The sequence below is a fragment of the Neoarius graeffei genome, chromosome 2 (assembly GCF_027579695.1).
Source record: "Neoarius graeffei isolate fNeoGra1 chromosome 2, fNeoGra1.pri, whole genome shotgun sequence".
Lineage (NCBI taxonomy): Eukaryota > Metazoa > Chordata > Actinopteri > Siluriformes > Ariidae > Neoarius > Neoarius graeffei.
The window spans coordinates 104226827-104243805 of NC_083570.1; the positions used below are offsets into that span (position 1 = coordinate 104226827).

General features: G+C 46.6%; 1 protein-coding gene across 3 annotated transcripts in view; it reads right to left on the reverse strand.

Moving 5' to 3' along the window:
• Positions 1-16979, reverse strand: part of col14a1b (collagen, type XIV, alpha 1b) — a 255917-nt gene that overhangs the window by 57581 nt on the left and 181357 nt on the right. For all 3 annotated transcript variants that reach the window (XM_060915314.1, XM_060915311.1, XM_060915312.1), the window contains 2 exons: positions 2579-2737; positions 2273-2350 (listed from right to left, as the gene is read on the reverse strand). In XM_060915314.1, coding sequence (XP_060771297.1) covers positions 2273-2350; positions 2579-2737 — 237 coding nt within the window. The remainder of the gene's footprint in view (positions 1-2272; positions 2351-2578; positions 2738-16979) is intronic.

Sequence of the window (16979 nt, forward strand, 5' to 3'; positions counted from 1 at the left end):
ACCTTTGCTTTCAGTATCTGGTGTGAGCCCCTTGTGTAGCAATAACTGTAACTAAACGTTTCCGGTAACTGTTGATCAGTCCTGCACACTGGCTTGGAGGAATTTTAGCCCATTCCTTTCGATTGGATTAAGGTCAGGACTTTGACTTGGCCATTCCAGAACATTAACTTTATTCTTCTTTAACCATTCTTTGGTAGAATGACTTGTGTGCTTAGGGTCGTTGTCTTGCTGCATGACCCACCTTCTCTTGAGATTCAGTTCATGGACAGATGTCCTGACATTTTCCTTTAGAATTCGCTGGTATAATTCAGAATTCATTGTTTCGTCAATGATCGCAAGCCGTCCTGGCCCAGATGCAGCAAAACAGGCCCAAACCATGATACTACCACCACCATGTTTCACAGATGGGTTAATGTTCTTATGCTGGAATTCAGTGTTTTCCTTTCTCCAAACATAACGCTTCTCATTTAAACCAAAAAGTTATATTTTGGTCTCATCCGTCCACAAAACTTTTTTTTTTCCAATAGCCTTCTGGCTTGTCCATGTGATCTTGAGCAAACTGCAGACGAGCAGCAATGTTCTTTTTGGAGAGCAGTGGCTTTCTCCTTGCAACCCTGCCATGCACACCATTGTTGTTCCGTGTTCTCCTGATGGTGGACTCATGAACATTAACATTAGTCAATGTGAGAGAGGCCTTCAGTTGCTTAGAAGTTACCCTGGGGTCCTTTGTGACCTCGCCGATTATTACACGCCTTGCTGTTGGAGTGATCTTTGTTGGTCGACCACTCCTGGGGAGGGTAACAATGGTCTTGAATTTTCTCCAGTTGTACACAATCTGTCTGACTGTGGATTGGTGGAGTCCAAACTCTTTAGAGATGGTTTTGTAACCTTTTCCAGCCTGAAAAGCATCAACAATGCTTTTTCTGAGGTCCTCAGAAATCTCCTTTGTTCGTGCCATGATACACTTCCACAGACATGTTGTGAAGATCAGACTATGATAGATCCCTGTTCTTTAAATAAAAACAGGGTGCCCACTCACACCTGATTGTCATCCCATTGATTGAAAACACCTGACTCTAATCTCACCTTCAAATTAACAGCTCACCCTAGAGGTTCACATACTTTTGCCACTCACAGATATAATATTGGATCATTTTCCTCAATAAATAAATAACCAAGTATAATATTTTTGTCTCATTTGTTTAACTGGGTTCTCTTTATCTCCTTTTAGGACTTCTGTGAAAATCTGATGTTGTTTTAGGTCATATTTATGCAGAAATATAGAAAATTCTAAAGGGTTCACAAACTTTCAAGCACCATTGGCCAACAATTTACACAAATTTCTTCTCCCTTCACCCTAAATGTTGCAGATCCACCAAGACATGCTTGTGCCTGAATTTAGTTTTGATAGTTTTGCAGCTACAAGCCTAAAGGTCCAGTCCCACAATACCTATAACTACAACTATAGCGATAACTATCAATAAATCCATCCCCTGCAGTTTATGTGGTTAGTGCTCACAACAGACTGATAAAGATACCTATAGCCCAGGCCTGGGTTTATCCGGATCGGTGAGTTTGCTTCTGGAGCAATTTTTCCAGACCTGGACCTGATCCGATGTGCATGGGTTGTTTTGAAGTCCAAGCTGTACAGTATGGCCCAGAATAATGTGCTACTACTTGGAAAAAACTTCTCTGACTATTCCTAAGTTGCATGCGTTTATTTCCCTGAGTATCAGGACCAAGTGATATTGTAGTCAGGATTATAGTTGTGGTGTTTCTGCTCCAGACTTCAGGCAGAGCATCATGCAAACTGCATGTCTAAATCACACTTGCCTCAAATTTCAAGCAAGTCTGAAGCAGTGAAATAAAATAAAGGAACAACAGGAAAAGTTTAAAAAGTTCAAATTTGGATATCATCTGAATCCTCAAGCACAAAGAATTCTGGTTCAAACGTTTGGCCACGGCTCCTGCCTGAGTGAGTCTGATCCTGGTGTGCAGACTGACCAATCCCTGCTAAGGAAGAGACAAATACTCTGACTGAACCTGTTTTGGCCCAGATACAACACAGAGTCAAAACCACACACACACACACACACAGCGTGATAATTTACGCAAACCTCATGCAAAACAAGGAAACTTCACACACCAAACATAATTTGGTTAAGTGGCTTCATTTAAACTGACCTACAGTACATTAGACTTCTGGCCAAGCTGTCAATATAAAGCAAAACACACACACACACACACACAATAGTGATGTGACAAAGCTCACCAGACTGGGAAGGTCGCAGCACTTGTCTCGACGAGCCTGTGATGTACTACACACAATATCAAATGACTGGAGCTGAAACTACACACACACACACACACACACACTTGAGTCCACATTTATTACATCCTTTACACACTAACCCCCCACTCCCCCAAACACACACACACACACAAGACGACATTTCTTACATCTTTTACACACTACCCCCACTACCCCCAAACACACACACGTCCACATTTCTTACATCTTTTACACACTACCCCCAAACACACATCCATGCACGCACGCACGCACACACACATATACCGGTGCAGAGTTGTCCCTGTCTCCTCTCGATCGGACCATTCTTCCCAGAACCTCCATGCCATCAGTGGTGATGTTGCCAGCAGCATTAATGGGCTTCTCTCCAGCCAGTTTACAGTCCACCATCACCTGGGCCAGTGTCTTACTCACCGCTATATGCAACTACACACACACACACACACACACACACAGACACATTTTACAACATTGTTTCCTTTACAGAAAGACCTCAAGAAGAAAAGCAGCGGATGCACCAGAGACATAAATGTAATCTTTATCTCAGATACAGTTCTGTGCAAAATGCTGTTGAGTAAAGATGCCTTCAGAAATAATGAAATTAAATGCTTTGACAAGAAAATAACACTATAAAAAGCACTAAACAGTTATAAAAGGAAACAAAGTCAATATTTGGTGTGATGACCCTTTGGTTAAAAACAAATAAATAAATAAATAAATTGTAGTTGTCTCAGGTACAATGAGTGCAGTTTTCTAAGGAAATGAGCTGTAGGTTTTACTGAGCGTCTTACAGAACCAGCCACAGTTCTTCTGGACACTTTGACTGTCACACTCGCTTCTTCATTTTGCACCAAACCCCAGTAGCCTTCATTATGTTTTTCTCACCCCTTTCACATACAAAATCCGTTATTGTATGAGGTAAAAACAACACAGAAAAGATAACAAATTTTCATTCCCACTTGGAATGGATATTCATAACGGAAAAGTTACAGATATCGTCTATTCCCCCCTGACTGTATTTAACAGAATGCTATGGAGCGCCAACCATACGAGCCCAGATATGATGTACAATTCACGAGGCAGCAAGTCCATTGCTGTGAAAAGCCCAAGCCAGAAGCTGAGATATTAGCTTACTACTAATTTGGCAGGAGTCGAACCGCATCACGTCTCTGTTGAGAGAGCCATCATGCATGACCCCTTGAACTACTCACCCAGAACTCAATGCACCATGAGACACACCTTTCACTTTTTATCACTCATCATCTTGTGCTTGTTTTTATTTTTCATGCTGATGCATGTTGTTTTTCCTCACTTCTACTGTCATCGTTTCATGCCTGGTGTTTTTTGTTGCTTTGATTTTCCTGTGTAAATAAAAGGCTTCCGCACTTGCATCCATCTCCACACCTCAACCATGATAAAAATACTGAGTGGAAAGAGAGTGTGTTAGGATTTTGCTGGGATTCGAACCTGGTTTGCTGGTGTGATAATCCAGCAAACCCCCACTAGGCCACCAGGCGGATGACTCAAATGCAGAGGCATGAGGTGGAAGTAGAAAAAGTATCAAAAGATTTATTTACAATATTTACACACAAAAATCCAAAAAGTATAAACCAAAACACTCAGAAGATATAAGGGAAAAAATAAAAAAAAATCCAAAAGTTAAAAGTAAATACAAAAGCCAATAACCAGAAAAGAAGGGGTAAAAATCCAAATGCTCAGAAGATCCAAAAGTCAAAAACAAAATCCACAAAGTCCAAAAGAAAGCAAAAATACAAAGAACACAAGGACATAGGCGAGGAAATAGGAACAGAGGTAACTGGAGCTAAACATAACAGCACAAAGACTCCGTGACAAGAGGACTGAACTCAGGGGTATAAATACACAAACTAAAATAGGACACAGGTGACACGAATGAGGACTAGGCGGGGCACAGGACACATGGAAAACAACGAACATAAAACACAGAAACAGTGGCAGCCTCTAGAGGCCAAAACAAACATGACAAGAAAAGGAAATAACAGCGGCCTCTAGAGGCCAAAACAGTCCAAGTCCTAACAGGACCCCCCCCCAGGAGCGTCTCCTGACGTTCCCAGGGCGATCCGGATGGAAGTCCCGACACAGTTCTTTATCTAAGATGTCCCGAGCGGGAACCCAGCAGTGCTCCTCAGGACCATAGCCCTCCCAGTCCATGAGATATTGAAGCCCGCCGCGGACCCGGCGGGAGTCAAGCAGGCGATGCATGGTGAACACAGTCTGACCCTGGAAGATGCGGGGGGGTGGAGGGTTCCTAGGGGCAGGGGCATATGTGGACGTCAGTACGGGCCGCAACAGGGAAACATGGAAAGTGGGGTTGATCCTCAGAGTCCGGGGCAACTGGAGCCGGTAGGCGACAGGGTTCACCCTGCGCACCACCTTGAAGGTGCCAATGTAGCGAGGAGCAAGCTTGCGGTTCTCCACCCACAGCGGAAGGTCCTTAGTGGACAGCCAAACCCGCTGCCCAGGGCGGAAAGCGTGGGCAGGTCTTCTATGGCGGTTGGCCTGAGTCTGGTTGGTTCTGGAGGTATGGATGAGGGTCTTCCTGACCTTGCTCCAGGTCTTTCAACACCGTCTCACATATTGGTTGACCGAGGGCACCCCCGCGTCCTCCTCCTGGTCCAGGAACAGAGGTGGCTGGAACCCGAATTGGCACTGGAATGGCGACAGCTTGGTGGCCGATGACTGCAGGGTGTTGTGGGCGTACTCTGCCCATGGCAGCCAGGTGCTCCACGATGTCGGGTTATCCATAGCCAGGCCTCGCAGGGTGGTTTCCAGGTCCTGGTTGAGCCTCTCCGTCTGGCCATTGGACTGTGGGTGAAACCCAGAGGAGAGGCTGGCAGTGGCTCCGATGACCTTGCAGAACCCGTGCCACACTCGGGAGGAGAACTGGGGCCCTCGGTCTGAGACGATGTCCTGTGGGAGACCAAAGACTTGGAAGACATGATTAAAAATAAGTTTGGCTGTTTCAAGAGCAGAAGGGAGTTTGCACAGTGGTATGAAGTGGCAGGCCTTTGAGAATCTGTCAACTATAACCAAAATAACAGTGTTACCTTGAGACTCAGGGAGACCCGTGATGAAGTCGACTGCCACGTGGGACCAGGGACGCCGGGGAATGGTCAGAGGATGCAGGAGACCCTGGGGACTCTGTCACGGGTTCTTGGTTCTGGTGCAGACCTCACAGGACAGGACAAATGACCTTACTTCCTTCTCCATGTTAGGCCACCAGAAGCATCTTTTCAGGAAGTCCAGGGTCCTCCGAGCTCCCGGGTGGGCGGTGAGAGGGGAAGAGTGACCCCACTGGAGAACCTTGGCCCGGGCTTGATGTGGGACGTACAAGAGGCCCGGTGGCCCTGTCCCAGGACCGGGGTCCTGGCGTTGGGCTCGTCGGACGGCCTCCTCAATACCCCAGCAGACAAGGGCCACAATCCGGGACACAGGGATAATAGGCCCGACTTCACTCTCCCTGTTAGTGGCAGAGAACAGCCTGGACAGTGCGTCAGGTTTGGTGTTCTTGGAGCCGGGGCGGTACGAGAGGGTGAAGTCAAACTGACTGAAAAACAGGGCCCACCTAGCCTGTTGTGGGTTCAGTTTCTTGGCTTGCTGAAGGTACTCCAGGTTCTTGTGGTCCGTCCAAACCAGGAATGGATGTTGCGCTCCCTCCAGCCAGTGCCTCCACTCCTCAAGGGCCAGTTTGACCGCTAGCAGTTCTCGATCCCCCACATCGTACTGGGACGCTGCAGGACTCAGGCGGTGAGAGAAGTATGCGCAGGGGTGCAGCTTTCCTTCCGAACGTTGAGAGAGCACCACACCGACACCACTGTCTGAGGCGTCCACCTCCACGATGAATGGTTGGGAGGTGTCCGGGAGGACCAGAATGGGTGCCATGCAGAAGCGGTCCTTGAGGTCTTTGAACGCCTTTTCCGCCTGAGGAGACCAGACATAAGATCCACCTGTCCCTTTGGTGAGGTCCGACATGGGTGCTGCTACAGAACTAAAGTTCCTGATAAATTTGCGGTAGAAGTTAGCAAATCCTAAGAACCGCTGAACCTCTTTGACGGACTTGGGAGTGGGCCAGTCCCGGATGGCCAGGGTCTTGGCTGGGTCCATTTGGAGTTGGCCTGTCCGTACAATAAAACCCAGAAAGGAGACATCGGGAACATGAAATTCGCATTTTTGGGCCTTGGCAAACAGATTGTTCTGTAGCAGCCTCTGGAGAACCTGGCGGACATGGTGGCGGTGCTCCTGCATGGTCTTGGAAAAGATAAGGATGTCATCGAGGTAGACAAAAACATACAGGTTAATCATGTCCCTCAAGACGTCATTGATTAGGGCCTGAAAAACAGCTGGTGCATTGGTGAGTCCGAAGAGCATCACCTGGTATTCGTAGTGCCCAGACGGGGTGTTAAAGGCAGTCTTCCACTCGTCTCCCTGTCGGATACGGATGAGGTGGTATGCATTCCGTAGGTCCAACTTGGTGAAGACGGTGGCGCCTTGGAGCAGGTCGAATGCTGTGGACATCAGCAGAAGGGGATATCGGTTGCGCACAGTGATCTTGTTCAGGCCCCTGTAGTCAATACATGGTCGAAGCCCCCCATCCTTCTTGCCGACAAAGAAGAAGCTGGCACCAGCGGGTGAGGTGGAGGGTCGAATGAACCCAGAGACCAGGGCGTCTTTGAGGTATTCCTCCATGGCCTTGCGTTCTGGCTGAGAGAGGGAAAACAATCTGCCATGAGGAGGGGTAGTCCCAGGGAGCAAGTCGATGGCACAGTCGTAGGCACGGTGCGGAGGAAGAACGGCGGCCCTGCTCTTGCTGAAAACTTCCTTAAGATCCCAGTACTCTTTGGGAACTTGAGATAACTCGGTGAGATCAGGAGGCTCGGCAAGAACCACAGGAGAGCTAGAGAGCAGACAAGAGGCATAGCAAGCAGGACCCCACTCCACAACCTGGCTAGTGACCCAGTCTATACGAGGGTTGTGGCGGGTAAGCCAAGGGAGACCTAGAATAACTGGGAACTCAGGTGAAGGAATCAGGTGCAGGGATATTTCTTCCTTGTGACCTTGAGACTGGAGAAAGACTGGAGAAGTAACTTGGGTGGCTCTTCCATCACCTAACGCTTGGCCATCGAGGGCAGACACAGACAGTGGGACTTCAAGAGGCGCAGTCGGGACATTGATACTTTGGGCACAGTGAATATCCATAAAGTTTCCAGCCGCCCCTGAGTCTAACAAAGCTTGACAAGAGTGGACGGACTCACCCCAGGAGATGGAGACCGGGATGTAGATTCCTTGGCCAGGGAGTCCGGGAGAGAGGGTAGGCCCCGTCACAGCCCTCCCTCGGCTGGACGGGGCGGTCCTTTTCCCGAGAGTTCGGGACATGATGCTCAGAAGTGACCAGGCTTGCCACAGTAGATGCAGCACTTGTCCCTCCTTCTGCGCTCCATCTCAGATGCGGAGAGGCGAGTACGGCCCACTTGCATGGGTTCTGGACAGTGACTGGAGGAGGTAGACGGGCTCCAGGTAGATGCAGGGAGGCTCAGGACTTGGCGGCGTTCTCTCATCCTGTTGTCCAGACGAGTAGAATGTGAGATCAGTGTTTCGAGGTCACTAGGGCATCTGATAGAAGCCAGACCGTCTTTGATGGGGTCAGACAGACCATGGTGGAAGGCTGACACCAGGGCAGTCTTGTTCCATTCACTTACTGCTGCGAGCGTCCGGAACAAGATGGCATAGTCTGCGACGCTTCCCCCTTGCCGGATGGACATGAGCTTTCTGGCTGCGTCTTTACTGATGTCTGCTTGATCGAAGACACGCAGCATCTCCTCAGTAAACAGCTGGAAATCAGAGCACTCTGGCCCTGTCTCTGCCAGATAGCAGTAGCCCAGGCTCGTGCCTTACCAGCTAATAAGGTTATCACAAAGGCAATCTTGCAGCGATCCATAGTGTAGGTGGTAGGCTGAAGCTCAAAGGTGAGTTGACACTGGGTAAGGAACTCTCGACACTCACTGTGCTTGCCGTCATACCTCTGTGGTGCAGGAAGGCTGGGTTCATGAGGTGAAGAAGGCAGCATGGCAGAAGGCACTGAAGCGGATGGTGGAGCAGGAGCAGAATCAGGTGGAAGAAATGGGGGCAGAGAAGTCAGCTGTGCCAGGGTTCTCCCAATCTGCTGAAGCAGTACCTCGTGGCGAGCAAGGGTCTCACGTTGGCTTGCGAGAGTCCATCCCTGAGTATCCATAGTGGATCTGAGGCGTGTTAATGCAGCCATCATTCCCTGAAGGTTGGCCAGGTAGACAGATGAAGAAGCCTCTGCTGAATCGGTCATGATGGAGTCTTTCTGTTAGGGTTTTGCTGGGATTCGAACCTGGTTCGCTGGTGTGATAATCCAGCAAACCCCCACTAGGCCACCAGGCGGATGACTCAAATGCAGAGGTGTGAGGCGGAAGTAGAAAGAGTATCAAAAGGTTTATTTACAATATCTACATGCAAAAATCCAAAAAGTATAAACCAAAACGCTCAGAAGATATAAGGGAAAAAATAAAAAAAAAATCCAAAAGTTAAAAGTAAATACAAAAGCCAATAACCAGAAAAGAAGGGGTAAAAATCCAAACGCTCAGAAGATCCAAAAGTCAAAAACAAAATCCACAAAGTCCAAAAGAAAGCAAAAATACAAAGAACACAAGGACATAGGCGAGGAAATAGGAACAGAGGTAACTGGAGCTAAACATAACAGCACAAAGACTCCGTGACAAGAGGACTGAACTCAGGGGTATAAATACACAAACTAAAATAGGACACAGGTGACACTAATGAGGACTAGGCGGGGCACAGGACACATGGAAAACAACAAACATAAAACACAGAAACAGTGGCGGCCTCTAGAGGCCAAAACAAACATGACAAGAAAAGGAAATAACAGCGGCCTCTAGAGGCCAAAACAGTCCCAGTCTGAACAGAGAGAAAGCAACAGAGAGAGACAGACAGGAGAGAGAGAGAGAGAGAGAGAGAGAGACAGAAACAGAGAGAGAAAGAGAGAGGGAGAGAGAGAGCAACAGAGAGACAGAAAGAGAGAGACATGCAGAGAGACAGAGAGACAGAGCAACAGAGAGAGAAAGACAGGCAGAGAGAGAGACAGACAGACAGAGAGCAAGAGAGAGACCTTTTTACACAGACATTCTGTAATACTGGCATAAAAAAGTCACCTCAGTGTTCTGGCTTTGGTCATTTACACTGAACCAAATAAAGCAGTGTGTGTTTTTTACACTGCGAGGCAGCGATCCATAACCAGAGGTATGATGTCACAGTGGAGTGTCGGTGTCTAAGGTGATTTATCTCATCTCATCTCATTATCTCTAGCCGCTTTACCCTGTTATACAGGGTCACAGGCAAGCTGGAGCCTATCCCAGCTGACTACGGGCGAAAGGCGGGGTACACCCTGGACAAGTCGCCAGGTCATCACAGGGCTGACACATAGACACAGACAACCATTCACACTCACACTCACACCTATGGTCAATTTAGAGTCACCAGTAAACCTAACCTGCATGTCTTTGGACTGTGGGGGAAACCGGAGCACCCGGAGGAAACCCATGCAGAGAACATGCAAACTCCGCACAGAAAGGCCCTTGCTGGAAGACAGGAGTGGAGAGACTCATATGAGCAACATATTTGTGGATCAGAATCATGTTCGAGGAGAAAGTGCAGAGAAGTAGGATGTGTTTTGATACAGAAAGGCACACGGACCCTCAACACAGTGGTGCTTGAAAGTTTGTGAACCCTTTAGAATTTTCTATATTTCTGCGTAAATATGACCTGAAACGTCATCAGATTTTCACACAAGTCCTAAAAGTAGATAAAGAGAACCCAGTTAAACAAATGAGACAAAAATATTATACTTGGTCATTTATTTATTGAGGAAAATAATCCAATATTACATATCTGTGAGTGGCAAAAGTATGTGAACCTTTGCTTTCAGTATCTGCTGTGACCCCCTTGTGCAGCAATAACTGCAACTAATCGTTTGCAGTAACTGTTGATCAGTCCTGCACACTGGCTTGGAGGAATTTTAGCCCATTCCTCCATACAGAGCAGCTTCAACTCTGGGATGTTGGTGGGTTTCCTCACATGAAATGCTCGCTTCAGGTCCTTCCACAACATTTCGATTGGATTAAGGTCAGGACTTTGACTTGGCCATTCCAAAGCATGAACTTTATTTTTCTTTAACCATTCTTTGGTAGAATGACTTGTGTGCTTAGCACAGGTGATTGCTCTAAGACAACGAGGGAGGCTCGGCCTCCTCTAAAAATGACAAACATCATGTAGGATGAATTGCGCTAGGCTTATGTTATAGCGGACCTTATAAGATTGCTATTTCAGATCCAGAATCATAGAAATATATGTGCTCCACCCAACTACAGTGCGAAATCATTCCGTTATAACTTTCCCCAGTTCGCCTAATGTGTGCGTGAGTTTTTCCCCCTCGTGACAATGTGATGCAGCCCAGGCTCAGTGGACTTCAATGGCATTTGGGAGCTATGCACTTTTCAATATCAAAATGCAAGACGGTTATTGGACAAATACTGCGAAAACGCCCGCCCCACGGACTCCCAGCCTCACAGTGGGAGGGACATGGCAGTTTCCGCGAGGAGACTGGTGATTGGTGAAAGCGGCCGGATATTTTCTTTGATTGACAGCTCGTTTCAAATATAGACAGGCAGCGGTGAATTTCAGTTCAGTCCCATGCGGATTCGCAAGTGGTGTGGTGTATTGTAAGAGATCAGCTTACATTTCGATTTCATTCATTACATACGGTTTCTACCAGCTTTTTTAGTTTGTATATATTTTCATTGTAAATAAAGTGTAAATATAGTGTTGTCAAGTTTGCTATTTTAGTTCCAGAAATTTCGTTTATTTGAGTGACTGAACTTGAACTTGAGGGGGCTAGTCAGCTAGCAAGAAAGCTGCGCACGGATGCCAAGCATTGCTGAGTTAATTTTGGCGATGCCATTTGCCAGTCTTCCTTTCGAGGAAAAAATTAAAATTAAAGAGCAGGGTAGACCAACGCCTCAAATTGACTTGGTGAAAAAGGTAGGGAATAATACTCGTTCCTTTCAGCTCTCCTGGTACGAGAAAGTGAATTGGCTAACAGCAAGTGACCCACATCAACAACAGTAAATAGGCTACTTTAGTAATATGTCATGGATGGACCAAAAATATAGAATCTATTTAAAATGTTTATGCTGAGTATATTATATTGGAATATGTATTTTTCTGGATATGAATTAAACACAGCTACAATTTGGAAAACATTTTTAAACAAAAACACAGCTGAGAACATTTCACACTACAGACCTGGATTAAAAGTGAAGGGTTATCAAAATTGTCAATAAAACATTTCTCAGTCAAAATAAGTAAAATATAGGGAAAGTGTCATTGAATGAAATGTGTGGCACCCAGCTCTATGTTTGGCTCCCCAAGGTCAGTGCTTGTGCCTATTCCAGAACACTCTGCTGTTACTGCTGAGGTTCCTGACAAAGAGCTGCTTTCAATAATGATCAATTTTTAAACAACATGCCACATGCCACAATTTTAAAATATAAAATGTTAAAATATACCCCCCAACACCACCATCATGTATATTGGACAGTAGGCTAATGGGCCAAAATAACCTGTTATTTCACAGTTTGTGACTCTGCCAACAATCAGCCAGATCAGAGGCAAGAGTATGGGCAAAATTGATGTGTTTTTTCTTTTTTTCTTTTAAAATCTGGAAATACTGTAACCGACCAGCCTCCCCTGTTTGAACGACTACCAGCCGCCACTGGTGCTTAGGGTCATTGTCTTGCTGCATGACCCACCTTCTCTTGAGATTCAGTTCATGGACAGATGTCCTGACATTTTCCTTTAGAATCCGCTGGTATAATTCAGAATTCATTATTCCATCAATGATGGCACACAGTCCTGGCCCAGATGCAGCAAAACAGGCCCAAACCATGATACTACCACCACCATGTTTCACAGATGGAATACGGTTCTTATGCTGGAATGCAGTGTTCTCCTTTCTCTAGACATAACACTTCACATTTAAACCAGAAAGTTCTATTTTGGTCTCATCCATCCACAAAACATTTTTTTTTTCCAATAGCCTTCTGGCTTGTCCACGTGATCTTTAGCAAACTGCAGACGAGCAGCAAGGTTCTTTTTGGAGAGCAGTGGCTTTCTCCTTGCAACCTTGCCATGCACACCATTGTTGTTCAGTGTTTTCCTGATGGTGGACTCATGAACATTAACATTAGCCAATGTGAGAGAGGCCTTCAGTTGCTTAGAAGTTACCCTGGGGTCCTTTGTGACCTCGCCAAATATTACACGCCTTGCTGTTGGAGTGATCTTTGTTGGTCGACCACTCCTGGGGAGGGTAACAATGGTCTTGAATTTCCTCCATTTGTACACAATCTGTCTGACTGTGGGTTGGTGGAATCCAAACACTTTAGAGATGGTTTTGTAAACATTTCCAGCCTGATGAGCATCAACAACACTTTTTCTGAGGTCATCAGAAATCTCCTTTGTTCGTGCCATGATACACTTCTACAAACATGTGTTGTGGAGGTCAGACTTTGATAAATCCCTGTTCTTTAAATAAAACAGGGTGCCCACTCACACCTGATTGTCATCCCATTGATTGAAAACACCTGACTCTAATTTCACCTTCAAATTAACTGCTAATCCTAGAGGTTCACATACTTTTGCCACTCACAGATATGTAATATTGGATCATTTTCCTCAATAAATAAATGACCAAGTATAATATTTTTGTCTCATTTGTTTAACTGGGTTCTCTTCATCTACTTTTAGGACTTGTGTGAAAATCTGATGTTTTAGGTTATATTTATGCAGAAATATAGAAAATTCTAAAGGGTTCACAAACGTTCAAGCACCACTGTAAATTCACGCTGGCCCCGGAAAGAAGAACATCAATGTCAAAAATGTCTCACCCCTGTCCCGCCATTCCGGCTGTTCCTTTTACACATACATCGATTCCGTCTCTGTTACAGGGTGTTTCTTTAATCAGGTTGTGCAGACATGTATTTTAATTTATAAGCACTAAAGGGGTTTATGTCTAACTAGTTCTGGTTTTATGACCATGAAACCAAAAACAAAAATATTCTGGTTGATGAATTTACTTCCAAGTATGAGAAAATTCTCACAAGCTTTGGTTGTGTGTTTCTTTCTGTCTATTAGATGGTCAAAAAATGTACCTTCCTCCTTGTAGTCACCATGGAATCAAAGAAAATTGGACTTCTTACAACTGCAATGTGTTAAAATATTACTCTAAATCAAATATTTTAAAATTTCAACTCAAAGTATTTTTGACATGTGATCCAAAGCTCCAAAGAGTAAATAGGGGTACAGTAGGAGTCCATTTCTGTCCCCCAAGGTACTTACTCACTCACTCACTCACTCTCACTAGTACACTTGCTCCTGCAGGAGCGTGGTGCCTCGGCACAAGGTTCTCCAGTCTGTCCTGTTCTGGGCCGCCTCCCAGGCTGATGTCAGGTTGAGACTCAGGTCCCTCAGATCAGCAGACAGCTGGTTGGTCCACTTACTCCAGGGTCTGCCCCTGGGTCTCTTCCATTCAGAGGCTGGTTCTAGAAGTAGCCTGGCTGATTCCAGTGGTGGTGACAGTCTGGCTAGGTGACCACATATGCAGAGACAGGCTGCCAGAATTTTGCTAGTGACAGGTGGTTGGTTGGCATGCTGATGCAGGGTGATGTTTGAGACAAAGTCTTGCCAGCAGAGACCAAAAATCCTACGTATACACTTGTTGTCGAAGGCATCAAGGTGCCATTTCTGTGTCTCTGTCAGGGTCCAGCACTTGGCTCCATACAGTAGGATTGGTTGGACCAGGCTGTTGTAGAGCTTTAACTTGGTGCTGGTTGAGAGGTGTTTGTCTGACCAGATATTCTGTAGACTGGCCATGGCTGCTGCAGTACACCCAATTCAGGTCTGAATGTCCACTGTACTCCTACAATCTGAGGTAATTGTGCTACCAAGATAGCAGAACCTGTCCACTACTTCCACTGTATGGCCCTTGATCACCGGGCATGCTGGGGGAGGCTCAAAGTCACTTAGGCTCTGGACCTTGGTCTTTTGCCAGCTGATCATCAAGCTGAGTGGCTGTGTTTCGATATCCATGTTTTGGAGGGCCACCTGGAGAGTCTGTATGAGCTCAGCCAGGATGGCCACATCATTGGCATAATCCAGGTCAGTGATGTTAATCTGTCCATAGGTAATGCCACATGGACTTTGGGCCACAGTTCTACCCATCACATAGTCTATGGCTGTGTTAAATATGGTTGGAGCCAGGACACAACCCTGTCTGACACTACTAATGATGTTGAAGGTGGCAGACATCTGGCTGTTGACCCACACGCAGGAGACAGTGTCTGAGTAGAGAAGTGACAGCAGGTCCAGAAGTTTTGTAGGAAACCCCAGGGTCTTTAAGATTCTCCACAGAGCTGGCCTATCCACAGAGTCGAATGCCCACTTCCAGCTCTGGGGATAGTGGTGGGGGGTGGTTAAGGAGGTTCATGAAGTGCTCCTGCTATCACTCCAGCTGTTGTTCTGGGGTATCCAGGTCAGAGCCATCCTGGGCCTTAACGTTAGCTGTAGGTGTTGTGGATTTCCCAGAGATGATTCTAAGAGTTTAGCAGGCAAGGAGTACCCTGTTGCTCACTGGTTTCCAGAAGATGAGAGCACAGTGAGCTGAAGGGGCCAGGGCAAGTGCCATGCCTTGGCAATGTAAGCCGTCCTCTCATGGGTGGCACGGTGGTGTAGTGGTTAGCACGGTCGCCTCACAGCAAGAAAGTTCTTGGTTTGAACCCAGCGACTGGTGGGGGCCTTTCTGTGTGAAGTTTGCATGTTCTCCCTGTGTCTGCGTGGGTTTCCTCCAGGTGCTCCGGTTTCCCCCACAGTCCAAAGACATGCAGTTAGGTTAACGTGGGGCGGCCTTGGGCTGAAGTGCCCTTGAGCAAGGTACTTAACCCCTGACTGCTCCCTGGGCACTCTAGTGTGGCTGCCCACTGCTCTGGGTGTGTGTGCATGTGTTCACTGCTTCAGATTTTTCTTCTTCTTCTTCTTCTTAACCATAGGAAAGTGAAGTCATTGGCTGTGCAGGTGCCTAATCCTGGCCAGCGCACCTCAGTGAGACTTGCAATTATAATGTTCAGTCTAGACAGTTCATTGGCTACCAGGTGTGCTGAGCCATCTTTCCTCATAGACAGTATATTCCATGTTGCAATCCACATCGCATTTCCTCTAGGTTTCTTTCGTAGGTCCATTCAGTCCTGGGTCAGTGATCCATTGAGGTCAGTCCTGTTTGAATTCCTTTTTTGTCGAGGTTTCATTGCAGTGTTTTTTTTTACATGGTGGGTCGCTGGCCTTCCGCACAACTCCACAGACACTTGTCATACTGCCCCCAGGGTGGTTGGGGCAGTGTATGTGCTATTGGCCAGCAGCAGCTCCCCTGGGATCTGTCCCACCATGGTTGAACTTGTCAGGAGCAGGGGTAACCTAGCAGGACTAGGCCTGATGGTTCGCCGCCATGCTCTCGATGATATCGTAACCCAGGGTCATTGTTTAAGCCATTGCCTGGGGAATACCGCTAGGAAGTAAGCACTCTGACTCAATCCCCAAGGTACAGTTTACACTAATGTACCCCTTAGGGCTCATTACTGGACCTCAAGGAAACTATGTGTATATTTTAGGGCCAAAAAGGTACCTATATGTTCCTCCCTCTCCCCCCTCTCTCCCCACTTCCCTCTTCCGCAGGCTCAACAATAGTATACAATATGCTTTGTATAGATAATATTGTAAGGAGGAGGCTACAGAATGTTGAAGGCACAAAAAGAGCTGAGTCTTCAATTGTCAGGTATACACACACACATTTTTTTCATTTTATTCCTTCTAACTGACTTAGTAGGGGCAGTGGTGGCTCAAAGTTTAAAGCTCTGGGTTATTGATATGATGGTCATGGGTTCAAGCCACAGCACTAACATGCTGCTGTTGTTGGGCCCTTGAGCAAGGGTCTTAACACTCTGTCCTCCAGGAGCAGTGTGTCATGTACCCTGTTGTTGTTCTAGAGAAGAGTGTCTGCTAAATGCAATGCCATGTAATTTAATTACTACTACCCACCAAATGGTCTTATTTGTTAAAATAAATACACAATTTATTAAAATAAAGACACAGTTAATGACAAAACATGATAATTTTATTATAAAATATTATCACCCTGGGTGGCACGGTGGTGTAGTGGTTAGTGCTGTCGCCTCACAGCAAGAAGGTCCGGGTTCGAGCCCCGTGGCCAGCGAGGGCCTTTTTGTGCGGAGTTTGCATGTTCTCCCCGTGTCTATGTGGGTTTCCTCCGGGTACTCCGGTTTCCCCCACAGTCCAAAGACATGCAGGTTAGGTTAACTGGTGACTCTAAATTGACCGTAGGTGTGAATGTGAATGGTTGTCTGTGTCTATGTGTCAGCCCTGTGATGACCTGGCGACTTGTCCAGGGTGTACCCCGCCTTTCGCCCGTAGTCAGCTGGGATAGGCTCCAGCTTGCCTGCGACCCTGTAGAACAGGATAAAGCAGC